At 37.3% G+C, this 14,756-nt stretch overlaps 1 protein-coding gene and 1 non-coding gene across 2 annotated transcripts; one reads left to right on the top strand and one right to left on the bottom strand.

The window, feature by feature from the left end:
- Window positions 1-12,251: 12,251 nt before the first annotated feature.
- On the bottom strand, window positions 12,252-13,972 carry LOC104211850 (uncharacterized). The gene is made up of 3 exons (XM_009760983.1): window positions 13,775-13,972; window positions 13,229-13,700; window positions 12,252-13,135 (listed from the first exon to the last, which is right to left on the bottom strand). The coding sequence occupies exons 1-3, from the start codon at window positions 13,970-13,972 to the stop codon at window positions 12,252-12,254; spliced, it is 1,554 nt and encodes a 517-aa protein (XP_009759285.1).
- Window positions 13,966-14,072, top strand: LOC138886595 (small nucleolar RNA R71). The gene has a single exon (XR_011405645.1). It is a non-coding gene; the product is annotated as a small nucleolar RNA R71 (small nucleolar RNA).
- The last annotated feature ends 684 nt before the right edge of the window (window positions 14,073-14,756 follow it).

The following is a 14,756-nucleotide window of genomic DNA, read 5'->3' as shown; positions in this document are numbered from 1 at the left end:
CACAAGATAGAGGCTCCCAAGGTTGTTAAGTTTTTTATTTCTATTTGTTTTATAGAAATATATGTTTACTCTAAAATTCGAGTAACAATTAAACTTATATTGTGGTTTTAAGGATATGTGATTCAATCCAATACCAATTGATAAATAAGGAATTAAATAGAAAAATTGGAGAATAAAATAAATCAAACATGTATGCAAGCCAAATCTCGACATCGACCTATGGTAGTCTCGAGGTGTGATAATAAGAATAGCAAATAATAAAGCAACTTTGATGAACAGTAAGCGAAATAGCAAGAAAGTTATGAGTGTATATATTCTTATCAGCGAATGATAATAATTACAAATGAACAGGATCTCTTTTTATATAGAAGGGGAGCCTTAAATAAGGTACACTTCTAATTATAGTAGGAAATCATATTTGACAACTGATTAACTGCCGAAGATCAATTAGTTCTGAGATTCACGCTACGATTCTTGATCAACTCCGGATATCTCATTTTTTCCGTTATCGAGCTACGCTGATGTCACTCAAAGTCTGGAACGGAATCGAGGTCGACCTCAGCATTGTAGCTCTTCGACGTGACCTTCCTATCTTGACCAAAGGATAAAATCGGGTAGCCCCGATTTCCGCCGTATATAGATAGTCCCCTCATTTCTTAGAGTAAAACGTTAAGAAATGACTTGAGCTTCAATTTTTTGGAGACCCTGATAATGATGTCATCTCCGTGACGTAAGTGATAGAAATGACTGAATCGTCCCGTCAGTACAGTTCCCCAAACCATTAATGCTTGCCAGTGACAGTCGGCCACTAGCACCACCGAGCCGTCGCTGTGAGCCTATAAATTCAGGCTCTTCGGTTGAAATCGAATTTACTTTTGCCTCCACCAAATTTTCTATGTTCCTTACTCTCTATTTCTTCTCTTTTACCACCCATTGGATCAACTTAATTAGCACTAAATTACCAATTTTCATCTCTTTCTGCTCCCCTTTACCTGAAACAATGGTGAAAACTTCCAAGATCGTCCCGCAAAATGAGAAAGCTTCTTCCTCTTCTTCCCGACGGGCCGGTGACAAAATGCCGGTGGAACCGCTCCCTCACGAGTACGTTCTCGGCCTATCTTAAAAACCGACTTCAAAGTCGAGAACCCTCCATCGATCCTTGGCCGATGTGAACACGTATCGAGATATATTTGTTCGATAACGCCGAAACATCTCAAGGCCATGAAGAAAGACTGCAACTGGGTGGCCGAGGTCATGGTACAAATCCCTGCTCCTAAAAAGAGTATCACCACTCACGTGGAAGGGTTTCTAAGTTTCTACACTTGCCCCTTCACATTGGGTCCTCTTGACCCAGTTATCATTGATTTTTGCAAGACGTATCAGGTTACCCTTGGCCAAGTTCATCCCTCGTTCTGGCGTATAATGATCATGCTCCGCTTCTTCTCCAGCTAGGCCAAAGGGATGGAATTCACTCTCAGCCATCTCATACGTTTGTATCCACCTCGACTTTTTCGAGGATTAATCAAGCCAACGCCAATCAACGAAGTCCTTTTTTGTGGGCATCGATAAGGATAAGGACCCGAGTTGGATGAGTCGGTTCGTGCGAGTAAGGACTTGCAACCTTATCCCAGAGGAGAAGTTGTCGTTCCCTGAGAAGTGGAACCCCGATCATAAGTAATGAATTACCCATTAGTCTTCGAACTTCGTTTTTTTGCTTTATGTAATGCTTTCATCTGTTATGTAGTGGTTTCTTCGATGCCTCATGCGGTCCCCTACCTCAAAGATTAGGGGCATAATGGAGGCCAAGAATCATAGTAAGCTTATCCTACACGCTTTCAATGCCCCTTTCTGAAACATTTCTTTTTACTTACACTTGACTCCTTTTTATGCAGGTCTCGGGGATGTTTCTGAAATGAGGTTGGCCCTGCCTGGGGAAGAGCTGGCTCCCAAACTGGCTAAGGACAAGAAAAAGAGAAGGGCCTCGCCTTCTGATACCCCGAAGCCCATGAAGAGTAAGGCTCGTAAGTCGAAAGATGACTCTGCCGCTTTATCTGCCGACGTAGCCCAAAAGCTACGAGATGAAAAAGAGGAGGGGAAAGATGCTGGTTGTGAGCTAGTGCCTCGAAAGAGGGGGAGCGTCGATGCTTCAAAAATAGCTAGGTCGATGATGGTCGAGGAGACTCACCCTCGAACCAAAGAGATCTCGGAAGGTGCTCCGAGCAAAGTCCCTGAGCCATCTAGGGTCGAGGATATTCCCTATCATGATGAACAACCGGTGAGTGTTCCCGAAGGGTCTAGTAGTAGGGCTCTTCAAAAGGGGGAGAGTTCCCCAAGTGACTTTCTTAGGGCAATCAATATTGATGATTCGCTGCCCGTCCCCGAATTTTCTGAAGGGCAATTTTTGAAGGCTCGATGTATGGAGACCCCCGATGTGGTCACAGCCTACAATGGGGAAGACATATTTCGTGGCTACCTTATGAGAGTCGATGACGTTTTCGACCTAGATGCGTCGATCATTTTTGATGAGTCCCATTGTCTCCTAAACCAGGTAAAATTTATCTCCCATTATTATGTTTGCTTTTATTTCCTTCTGTATGATTTCTTTCCTTTCTCCATTGGATGTGATGTTTCATCGGGAAGCATTCACCAAATCCCAAGCCGAGTTGAACTGGTGTGAGACCGATCTCAAAAGGCTTACTAAGGAGAGAGACACCCTCAAAAGCCTCTATGTGCAGAAAGAAGAGGAGCTCAGGGACCTCCGAGATGAATTGGCCCAGGCTCATGAGGAAGAGGCCGAGCTAGACAAGTAGGTAACTATCCTTTTGAAAGAGTACGGTCTCGACCCAACTATGAAGGCTAATACTTCAATATCTCAGTTTTAGCAAAAGTTGGAAAGGATCGAGCTGCTCCGAGGGGAAGTCAACCAAGTCAAAGCCGACTGTGATTGATGGAAGGAGAACATGGACCGCCTTGCTGCGGAGAAAGAGGCTACCTTGTCCAAACTGTCATCGACCGAGGTCCAACTTTGGAGCATTAAAGAGAAAACCTCAGCCCATGCTAAAAGGATTGAGGAGCTTGAAGCCGAGCTTGCTGAAGCCAAGGTAGAGGTCGAGAAGACGAAGATCGCAGCTGACAAGTCCATAGCCATGTACATGGCCAATGTCGAGGTTGCTCAAATACAGCTAAGGGAGGCTTCCGATCAACATCGACAGAGCAATGACTTGGCGAAGTGCCAATCCTAAAGGGAGACCCTCGAGGAAATCCACGCTCGAGGTTTTGACCTCTCCAAAGAGATAGCACAAGCTAAGGCGCTTGAAGCTGATGCCAGGTTTCTTTTCTCCTTCAATTATGACGATGATGATGAAGGCAGCCAAGGCGGGTCAGATAACGACGAGGGTCCTGAAGGAGAAGCTGCTCCCAAGGATGAAACCAGGCCCGTGCATAGTTAGGATTTTTTTGTAAGACCCCCGTTGGTCCATTGTACATATTTTTGTCTATATATATATAAAGAAAATTTTCCTTTAGAATTCCTTCTCAAATTTTATCTACAAACATGTTTTTTGCCTTGCAAAACTTTAGCACAATCTTATGCTTTGAATGGTGCATTCGAGATTTTGGTTTTGGGTGGCTTCCTCTAAGTCACCACAATTGAGTTCGAATAAGGTTCAAACCTAAAGCATGGGCCCTTTAGGGCTTGTATCGAATAATGATGAGTCCTCGAGCCATATTCAAGTCATTTTTTATTTGGGCTCGGGATAGTCGACCCCTTGGGTTCGGATGGAGTGAGAACAAGATCTCGAACTCTAAGTGTATTGGTCCTTAGGCTCTTTATATTGGGCCGATATGGCCTCTAAAAGATGGCTATTATTCCATTCTTTCGGCTTAAAATACTTAGTAAAAATTTCTTTATTCCTTAGCATATATTTTTTTACCTATTAGAATTTTTTTTAGGGTTCGATGTCGATTGAAACCTCTCTGCTTTTGTGCCTTTTCACATTTGTGTTAAGATAATTTGATACCTCGTAAGGTTTTTCGAGGGCTGATTTTATCGAAGCCCTTTTTATTATTTGCCGAGGTAGCCTTTTTTAACTGTTTTTTCAAAGAATTCGAAGGTCTATTTTGATTGCGGGATTTGGACGTTTCCGAGCCGCATTACTTTGGCCATAGCCTTCAGATATTCCTCTTGGGGTTATTCCCCAATAACACTTCGAACTTGTTCGAAGTATTAGTCCTCGAGAATGATGGTCTTGGCCTATAGATCGAGGGGTGCCTCTTTGAGGTCTTATGAATTCGAGTTTAGATAACTCGAATATGTCAATCATCGTCGACAGTCCCCAAATGTTCGAGGTATATTTGCGCTTGACCCTTAATCTATTTCTCACAAAATCATAAATATGAAGCTTATATAGTAGAAAGTTTTCTTTGAGACGCAAGATGTTTGATATAGAAATATGCTTCTTGAAATAATTTATACATGCGTAAATGTTTTGCCATCGGGGCTCAACTAATCTATATGGACATGGTTCATTCGATCGTTTGGCCCATTACAAAGTTTCCCTATCGAGACCCTTTGTCATGAAGTATTTTTCTCGAAAATATAACATCCGAGGTTGATGCCCCCAGTATTCAAGGTTGATTGCAAAGAAGCATTGGATACTGTTGAATTTTCCTCAGGTAGCACATAATTGTTGCCTCGTTAAAAACCTTGCCGGAAAACCCCATTTGGGATAAAAACTGATCTAAGGGAAAAAGAGTGCAACGCATGCTTTAAAACCTAAGGTCCTCGTATAGAAGAGTTTCTCGATGTCTTCGATCGAACACCTGCAATAAGTTAGTATCAGATACAAATGGAAAAGGGGAAAGTCATACCTTAGAAATAATACCGTTTGAGGAGTGACACATTCCAATTATTTGGCAATTGTTTGCCCTCCATTGTGCCAAGTTTGTAAGATCCTTTTTTGATGATACCGAGGACCCGATATGGTCCTTTCCAGTTTGGGCCTAGTTTCCCTTCATTTGGGTCTCGAGTATTAAAGGTAACTTTCCTCAGAACTAAGTCCCCGATTCCGAAGTGGCGAAGGTTGGATCTTCTATTATAATATCTGTCGATTCTTTGCGTAGCCATTCGAACGAGCGCATCTTCTTGTTTTTCATCCAATAGTTCGAGGCTAGTATTCATAGCCTCGTGATTTGATTCTTCCGTTGTATGTCAAAATCTAGAACTAGGTTCCTCGACTTCGACATGAATCAAGGCCATAGAGCCATATACTAAGGAGAACGGGGCTGCTCACATACTGGAGTTTGATGTTGTTCGATATGCCCAAAGGACTTCGAGTAATGTTTTTCTCCACTTCCCTTTAGCGTCATTCAACCTTTTCTTTAAGTTTTGAATGATAGTCTTGTTCATTGATTCGGCCTGTACGTTCCAACTAGGATGATACGACATTGTTAACATCTTTTTTATTTTGTGGTACTCGAGGAATTTCGTTACTTTGCTACTGATAAATTGTTTCCCATTGTCACACACTATTTCAGTTGGTATCCCAAATTGACACATGATGTGATCCCAGATGAAGTCTATAACCTCTTTCTCTTTCACTTTCTGACGCCTGTGCTTCAAACCATTTAGAAAAATAGTCAGTCATAAACAAAATGAACTTTGCTTTACCTGGGGTCGATGGCAGAGGGCCGACGATATCCATCCCCCATTTCATGAATAGCCACGGGGATAAGACTGAATGAAGTTGTTCTCGGGGATGATGGATCATCGATGCGAACCTTTGACATTTATCACATTTTTGAACAAACTCCTTGGTGTCTTTTTCCATGCTAACCCAGTAATATCCTGCTCTAACAATTTTGTGAATCAGTGATTTAACGCCGGAATGGTTCCCACAAGTGCCTTCATGGACCTCTCGTAAAACATAATCGGTGTCTCCTGGTCCTAAACATACTGCCAATGGTCCATCGACTATTCTTCTGTACAATGTTTTATCTTCATCCAATGTCAATCGAGCAACTTTGGTTCATAGGGCCCTCGACCCTTTAAGGTCCGATGGGAGCTTTCCGTTATTCAAGTATTTAATATACTTATTCCTCTAATCCAGGTTAAGCTTGTAGAGTTTATCTCGGCATGACCTTCTTCGATCACTGATCTCGAGAGTTGAACGACAGTCCCCGAGCTAATCTCATCTTCCTCGACCGATGACCCCGGATTCGTAAATGCATCGACCTTACTGTTTGGTTCTCGAGGTACATGCTGTAAGGTCTATTCCTTGAAAAGGTGCAAAGTTACCTGCAGCTTGTCCAAATACCTTTGCATCTATCCTCTCAGACTTTGAAGGTTTTGTTTACTTGGTTCATGACGAGGCCAATGTGTATAGGATTTTCCTGCTTGTGCTTTGTCAAATTCTTGTATAGTTTATGATACCGTCCCACAGAGATTAGAAAATCTATTCTACAGACTTATAATATTTTAGCTACTATTTGAGAGAATCAGATTGATAAAAAATTTGTGGAATTAAAACTTGTTAAATACTTAACAAAATTAAACAACTTTCGAAAGATTTGTAATTTAAAAAAGAGTTGGAATCCGTTGAATTCACTTAATAATATATTATAATAAAATCTCACTTTCTACATGTATTTCTCTAAAGGATAATTGCTTATTGCTAATGCAATTATATCTTATCTCACCAAGAATTAATCAACTAATAACATTCAGTGAGATTATGTAATTAATTGAGTTAAAACTGGTGACGGTTAAACCGAAATATCTTCTGGTCTGAATTATGCTAAAAGATAGTAAAAACTTCGTGAGAATATTTTTACTAAATCAATAATCTTGCGACTACAATTCCTCCGTGAGAATTAAAATTGAGTCAAGCAAGATTATTGACTTTTAATAATAGCTTACTAATAATTGCTCTCACTTTACTATTTTATTCAATAATTACTATATATTAATTTTGCTCCGTGAGAATTACAAAATTAATATGAGAGTAACTTAAAGATAAAATATATAGAAGTGATAACAATGATTAGTTAACAACTATTATTATAGCACAATATAAAATATAAATAGAAAATTTCAAACCAAGAATATATTAAAACTGAGATAGTATTATAATATATATATCAAGCTTCATTAACTATCCCAAAAAAAAGATTACTCCATTATGAAGTAAGAAAAAGGACCTAGTTTAGAAATACGAAGAATTGGTAAAAAGATATTATTTTTCACAAAAGGATAACTACTAGGACTTAGGAATATTAAAGACAAAATAGAGACCAAGAATAGTTCTTCTCTCGCCAGATAAACTTTTCACAATACATTATGAGTGTCTATTTATAGAAAATGTGTAGCAAATGTGAGATGATGTTGCAACTTTAAGTCTTGAAGTTGTGACTTCAAAAGTTGATGTTGTAACTTCATGTTGTGACTTCAAAATTTGATTCACTCTTGTTTACCACGTGCATTACTCTTTTTCCTCCTTGTTTTACTTGTAGTACTCTTTCCTCAATTCAACTTTCCTCTGCAGAACTTGTTAGAAAATATAGGAGAATCGAATATATTTATTCATGGACTATTTATAAAAATCCTTATTTATACGTATGAAAATACATGAATAATTTATATTCATCAAATTCCCCCATACTTGAACTTTTACTCGTCCTCGAGGAAAAAAATATTTTTTTAATTAATTAATTAATTTATTCGTTTTGAACAACTCTCTTCAAAAATCATTGTTTGCCTTGTGGAGAGAAAATTTATTCAAAATAAGAATTTCCTCATTTTCTAAAACTGATTAACCTTTTCAACCTCACAAAACATATACCTTTCTTATGATTCCATCTTTGTTTGGCGAGAACTTGCATTTCTTCTCCCTATGACTCTTAAGAATTGATAAATTTATGGCCACCATCAACAAGAATTGTATTTCTTTATCGATAGGCTTGCTCATTATGTAAATCACCACTAATGTAGTTTAACACTATTTTGTTGAAATCTTTTAGGGCTTTTTCGGTTTGTAATATTAGGCTTCAGGCTGGTAGGATAAAAGAAATATTTATAATGACTTTTTTATTTGTAGCTATTAAAGCTGTATATATTCTGAAATTTGAAGCAATTTCTTTTTCTTCATATATTTTTTTTAAACAATACTTTTTGTACAATAGAGTTTTCTCTATATATGAAGAATCTATATGTATGCTATTTTTTTGCCTTTTCTACCGCCAATTTGTTTTTATAAGCTCCATCTTTGAACTTTCAGCTGAAGAAAAACAATTAGGAAGAAGTAATTACATATACAAAGGTACCTATAATTTACTAGTTCAGATTGCGGTGTGACAAGAAAGAATGATTTACAAGCTTCAAAGTTGGGTACTAGGGATACATTTTTTTGTTTTGGTTGCATTTTCAGGCCAAAAAGAAGAAATCAAAGAAAGCCTAGTTCATTTTTCAGAAATTAGTGTCAACTATTATCTCACCTTGACAAATATTCTGAGCAAGTTCTAGTAAAGAATTACTGAATCTACCTGTTGATGTTCATAACTCTTCTCAATTCCAATGATTTCTTGAGTTGAAGACGCAAATCCTCGCTTTCACAAAATTGGAATAATAAACTTGGAAGTGATGTGATACAAGAAGAAAAGAGTTAATATTTAAAAAATGAAGAGATCTTATTTTGTGAATTTAATACCCACAGTAAAACAATAATCCATGAAAGAGAATTATATATACGTAGTACTTTATTTACGAAAATTAAAAACTTTTTTTTGTTTTTTTTATAAATACATAAAGTACTAAAGAACTTTTTTTAAATAAGAATCTTTTTAGCTTTCAAATTTACAGTCACAGAAGAAAGCTTGAAAGAAACTGTAACTACACATGTTCTATGTGTAATAGACCGGACTAATTTAACACCTTAACAGTCATGGGGTCCTAGTTTTGATATAAACCAGAAAATTTACCTGAGCCAATAATTATTTTACACAATCAGATGGTTAACCAACTAGTGACTTAGGCATACCGACTACCATGGAATTACTCCTGTATAGATGGCTTTGTTTTTGTAGAGGCCTTCATGGGATGTCCCGGTTGTACAATAATCTAGATATTAACCAGATCAATTGGTTAAGCATTTATTCGTATAAATTATATTGGGCTTATGAGGTTCCATTGCTTCACCCTCAATGGCTACGGGAAAAGAAATTATAGTTCTGAGTTTAATTTTGTCAGCTCGACTTATTAACAACGAAATGTTTAGGCTATCAAGGTTACCGATGGTTGTTGCTCAAAATGTCCTCCAAAATACAACTTTAACCTGTGACCATTTACCTTAAATTTGTCTCCTCTATTGATCTGTTGAATTCAATAACCCATATGGAGTAACATCTGTAACATTATAAGGACCTATCCACCTGGATTTTAATTTTCCTGGAAATAGCCTCAGTCTGCTATTGTAAAGAAGTACTTGATCTCCAATTTTGAAACTTTTTTGTCGGATTAAATTGTCATGCCATATTTTTGTTTTTTCTTTGAATATTCTGGCATTTTCATAAGTTTCCAACCTCAGTTCTTCTAATTTATTAACTTGAAAAAATCTCTTTTTACCAGCAGAGGTTAATTCAAAGTTTAATGCTTTCAGTGCCCAAAAATCTTTGTGTTCTAATTCAACTAGCAAATGGCAAGCCTTTCGAAAGACTAATTTATATGGGGATGTTCCAATTGGCATTTTGAACTCCATTCGGTATGCCTATAATGCATCATCTAATTTTAAAGACCAGTCTTTTCTTGAAATTCCAACCATTTTTTCAAGGATTCCTTTTAACTCGCGGTTAGAAACCTCAACTTGCCCCTGTGTTTGAGCATGATATGGTGTTCCAGTTTTGTGAGTCACACCATATTTTGATAGCAAAGCAGAAAATTGCCTATTCATAAAATGAGTTCCTTGATCACTAATGATACTCGAGGAGTGCCAAATCTAGTAAAAATATATTTTCTAAGAAAATTACACACTGTATGAGCATCATTCTTCCTTGTGGGGATGGATTCAACCCATCTTGATACATAATCTACAACCACAAGGATATATTCAAATGAATAAGAAGAAGGAAAAGGACCCATGAAATCTATTCCCCAAACATCAAATATTTCGCATACCTGTATTGATTGCAATGGCATCTCATATCTCTTAGTGATATTACCTGTTTTCTGACACCTGTGACATTGTGCAACATATGCTTGGGCATCTTTGAAGAGTTTTGGCCAAACAAATCCGGCCTCCAATACTTTAAATGTCGTACGGTTTGCAGCATAATGACCTCCAATTGCTCCATCATGACAATGATACAAAATTTTGGTCATCTCTTCTTCAGGTACACACTTCCTAATGATATTATCTGCACAAATTTTGAACAAGTAAGGTTCATTCCACAAATAATACTTAGCATCAGTAATAAGCTTTTTTCTCTGCTGGTAAGAGAGATCTTGGGGTGTCTTTCTTCCAACCAAGTAGTTAGCAATATCTACGAACCAAGGTGGTTGAGTCACAACAGAGTCAACAGAAAATTCTTCTTTTATCTCGCTGAACTCAAGGGGAGGGTCTTCTAGTCTAGACAAATGGTCAGCTACCTGATTCTCTGTTCCTTTTTTTTCTTTTATCGCAAGGTCAAATTCTTGCAGAAGTAAAATCCATCTTAACAATCTAGGTCGAGCATCTTTTTTGGCTAAGAGGTATTTTAAAGCTGCATGGTCAGTAAAAACAGTCACCTTTGTTCCTATAAAATAAGAACGAAATTTATCAAATGCAAATACTACTTCCAGTAACTCTTTTTCTATTGTGGCATAATTCAGTTGAGCCTCACTTAGTGTTCTATTAGCATAGAAAATATGACAAAAAATCTTATCCTTTCTTTGGCCTAAAACAGCCCCAGCTGCCATATCACCAGCATCACACATAACCTCAAAAGGTTGACTCCAATCAGGGGACACAACTACGGGGGCATTTGATAATTTCTCCTTAAGGGTGTTAAAAGCTATCATACAATCACCTGAAAAATCAAACTTAACATCTTTCATCAAGAGGTTAGTCAGATGTTTTGAAATTTTTGAAAAATCCTTTATGAACCGTCTGTAAAAACCTGCATGACCTAGAAAGTTTCTAATGCCTTTAACAGTTGTGGGAGGTAGTAATCCTGCTATAAAATTAAGTTTAGCCTTATCAACTTCTATCCCATTAGCAGTGATTTTATGTCCTAAAACAATTCCCTCTATAACTATAAAATGACATTTTCCCCAATTCAGAATCAAGTTTGTCTCTTCACATCTCTTAAGAACTAAAGTCAAGTGGTAAAGAGAATCTTCAAATGTTTTGCCAAAGAGTGAAATCATCCATAAAAATTTCAAGAAATTTTTCAGTCATGTCAGAAAAAATTGCTGACATGCAACGCTGAAATGTAGCAGGGGCGTTGCACATACCAAATGGCATTCTCCTATATGCATATGTTCTATGAGGAGATGTAAAAGTTGTTTTATCCTGATCTTCGGGTGCAATTGGTATTTGGTTATACCCTGAATAGCCATCAAGAAAACAGTAAAAACCATATCCTGCAATTCTTTCTAACATTTGATCAATAAATGGTAAAGGAAAATGATCTTTTCTGGTAGCATCATTGAGACGTCTATAATCAATACAGACTCTCCATCCTGTATCAGTCCTCGTAGGTATGAGTTCATTATTTTTATTCTTTATAACTGTCATACCTCCTTTCTTTGGTACTACCTGAACTGGATTTACCCAAGGTCTATCTGAAATTGCGTAAATAATACCTGCCGCTAGAAGCTTGACAATTTCCTTTTTCACCACTTCCTGCATTGCAGGATTCAATCTCCTTTGGGGTTGGATTATTGGCTTGTAGCTATCTTCCATGAGGATTATATGCATACAAATTGCTGGACTAATCCATTAGATATCCTCTACAGTCCACCTTAAGGCTCCTTTATGTGCTTTTAAGACTTGAATTAGTCTTTCTTCTTGTTCTGCAGTCAAAGAAGATGAAATAATTACTAGAAATAGTTCTTGCTGAAGATAAACATATTTTAAATGAGAGGGAAGAACTTTGAGTTCAATTTTTGGTTTAACTTCTTCTGATTGCATCTCCTTATCCCCCGAATCTTTTTCCAGTATTTTAGCTTCTCTCCTAATTGTGGGATCATCATCTTGTGCGGTGCCTGATTTGGTCAAACATCATTTCATTGAGTCTGAAATTAATTGATCATCTTTGAATTCATCTGCAAGATCACTAATCATGTCAATAGAAAAGCATGAAGATGATGCCTCATCTCCTGAAAATCTTAGTATCTTTTGCATATCAAAAATGACTCTTTCTTCATCAACTCTCAAGATTAGTTGCTCTTGATGAACATCTATGATTGCTCTTCCTATAGTAAGAAATGGTCTACCCAAAATCATCGGTTCATCAGGACATTCTTTCATTTCAAGTAATATAAAATCTACAGGGAAAACAAACTTATCTACTCTTACAAGCACATTTTTAATTATTCCCTTAGGTTTCTTAGTACTTTGTTCTGGAAACTGAAGAGAAACACCTATGTCCTTCATTTCACCAAGATCCAACTTTCTAAAGATAGAAAATGGCATCAAATTTATTGAATCTCCAGAATTGCAAAGTGCTTTTTCAAAATATACACCTCCCAAAGTGTATGGAATGGTAAAACTGCCAGGATCACCAAGTTTTTGTGGTAGCTTATTTTGAAGTATAGCACTGCATTTTTCAGTAAGCATTACCACAAAAACTTCTTCCAATTTCCTTTTACTTGACAAAAATTCTTTTAAAAATTTAGCATATGAAGGCATTTGCAACAAAGCATCAGTGAAAAGAATATTAATATGAATTTGTTTCAAGATTTCCAAAAACTTTGCAAATTGACCATCAAGCTTTTCTCGTTTCATTTTTTGTGGAAAAGGAATTGTCACAGGTGGGGCAACCATTTTTTCAGAATTTTTTTCTTCCTTATTCTTTATTTCTTTCTCCTTTGATGGTTCAGATGATTTTTCAATATTCTTACCCTTGTCTACCTGTTGTTCTGCCTGATTCTTTTCTTGTCTGTCTGCATAAGGTTCATATAATTCCTTACCTGATCGTAAAGTGATGGCCTTAAGGTGCTACTTTGGATTTTTCTCTGTATTGCTTGGTAAGGGACCCTGAATCTTTTCTGATACAAGAGCTGCCAATTGGCTTAACTGAATTTCCAGATTTTTGAGGGATGAAGTTTGGCTTTCCATTTTTTCATCAGTAACCTTAATATACTTGTACAAAAGGTCATCAAGACTTGGATGAGCTTGTTGGGGCCTCTGCTGGTATGACCTTGCTTGTTGATATGGTCCTGCTTGCTGATAAGGTCTGTAACTCGGTTTCCCACAATTTTGACTCTGGTATCCCGGCGGACCTTGTACCTGTTGTTTCTGGATGCTTTGAGAGTTTTCTGCATCATTTGGGTTACTCCACTGAAATCCTGGATGCTTTTGTGCCATTGGACTCCCCAAAGGATGTGACTTGTAACCGATGACATTAACCTGTTCATCCGTTTGATTGGTTGCTTGACTTTCATGGTTCTGGTGGTTTCCTCCGCACATGTCACAAGCCTGAAAGTGGTGTGATTGTTGTGTATTCACCTGAAAAGATTCAAACTTTTATGCCAAAGAAACAATCTGCTACGTTAGTGTATTTAAAGCATCAACTGATTTACCGTAGCAGACTTTTTAATGATTACACGCTCAGATGGCCATTGGATAGCATTCTCAGAAATTTCATTCAATAGTTGCAATGCTTCCTCTGTGGTTTTGCCCATTACAGAACCTCCTGCAGCTACATCTATCACATTTCTAGCAGAGGGTTTTAGCCCGTGATAAAAAAATATACAATTACATATGTTCGGGAATGTCATGGTGTGGGCATTTTCTTAACATTGCTTTTAATATTTCCCAAGCTTGATAAACTGACTCAGTGTCACTCTGCAAGAAATTATATATGTCTTGTCTTAACTTTGTTGTTTTAGCAGGGGAAAAATATTTGTTTAAAAACTTCTGAGTCATCTGGTCCCATGTCGTAATGGACCCTTGAGGCAAACTTCGCAACCAAGTCTTGGCATCTCCTTTTAAAGAAAAAGGAAATAGCCTTAACTTGATAGCTTCAGGAGGTACTCCATTATACTTAGCAGTTTCTAGAAGTTCTAGAAAATTAATTAAATGACTATGTGAGTCTTCACTTGTATCAGCAGTGAATATACAAGATTGTTGAATTGTCTAAACCAGGCTGGTCCTGATTTCAAAGTTGTTGGCTGCCACTGGGGGCTTCCTGAAACTAGATTCATAGTTGAAGCGATCAGGTCTAGAATAATCTCTAAGGATTCTGTTTGCTGGCCTTGGCGCCACTTCATCAAATTGCTCCTTTACATGGACCGGTGGTGGGATCCCAAATGGGTTAATGTTCTCTACTTCCTGGTTTTCCATTTCTTTAGAAGATGCTCCTTGGGAAGACGATGTTTGTTCTTTCCTGCGCAATCGAATAAATCTTTCAATTTCAGGATCGTAACTGATCAAATCTTTTGTAGAAGAGCGGGTCATAAACTACTTAAAATTCTTAAGTAAAGAAAGTACAAGAAAAAAAATAAGTATATAAAAATATGAAAATGATAAAAATAGTAGGTGCTAAGCTAAAATAATTGTACG

This window comes from Nicotiana sylvestris, chromosome 2 (genome assembly GCF_000393655.2).
Source record: "Nicotiana sylvestris chromosome 2, ASM39365v2, whole genome shotgun sequence".
NCBI classification, from domain to species: domain Eukaryota; kingdom Viridiplantae; phylum Streptophyta; class Magnoliopsida; order Solanales; family Solanaceae; genus Nicotiana; species Nicotiana sylvestris.
Note: the sequence above shows the minus strand (reverse complement) of the source record. Positions and strands in the feature narration are given on the sequence as shown.

Excerpts from the sequence above, each read along its gene's own strand:
- LOC104211850 (XM_009760983.1), bottom strand. The coding sequence starts at position 13,972 with ATGACATTCCCGAACATATGTAATTGTATATTTTTTTATCACGGGCTA. Across the intron at positions 13,701-13,774 it reads TCATTAAAAAGTCTGCTACG|GTGAATACACAACAATCACA; the intron begins GTAAATCAGTTG and ends GAATCTTTTCAG. Across the intron at positions 13,136-13,228 it reads TGTATCAGAAAAGATTCAGG|ACAGACAAGAAAAGAATCAG; the intron begins GTCCCTTACCAA and ends AACCTTATGCAG.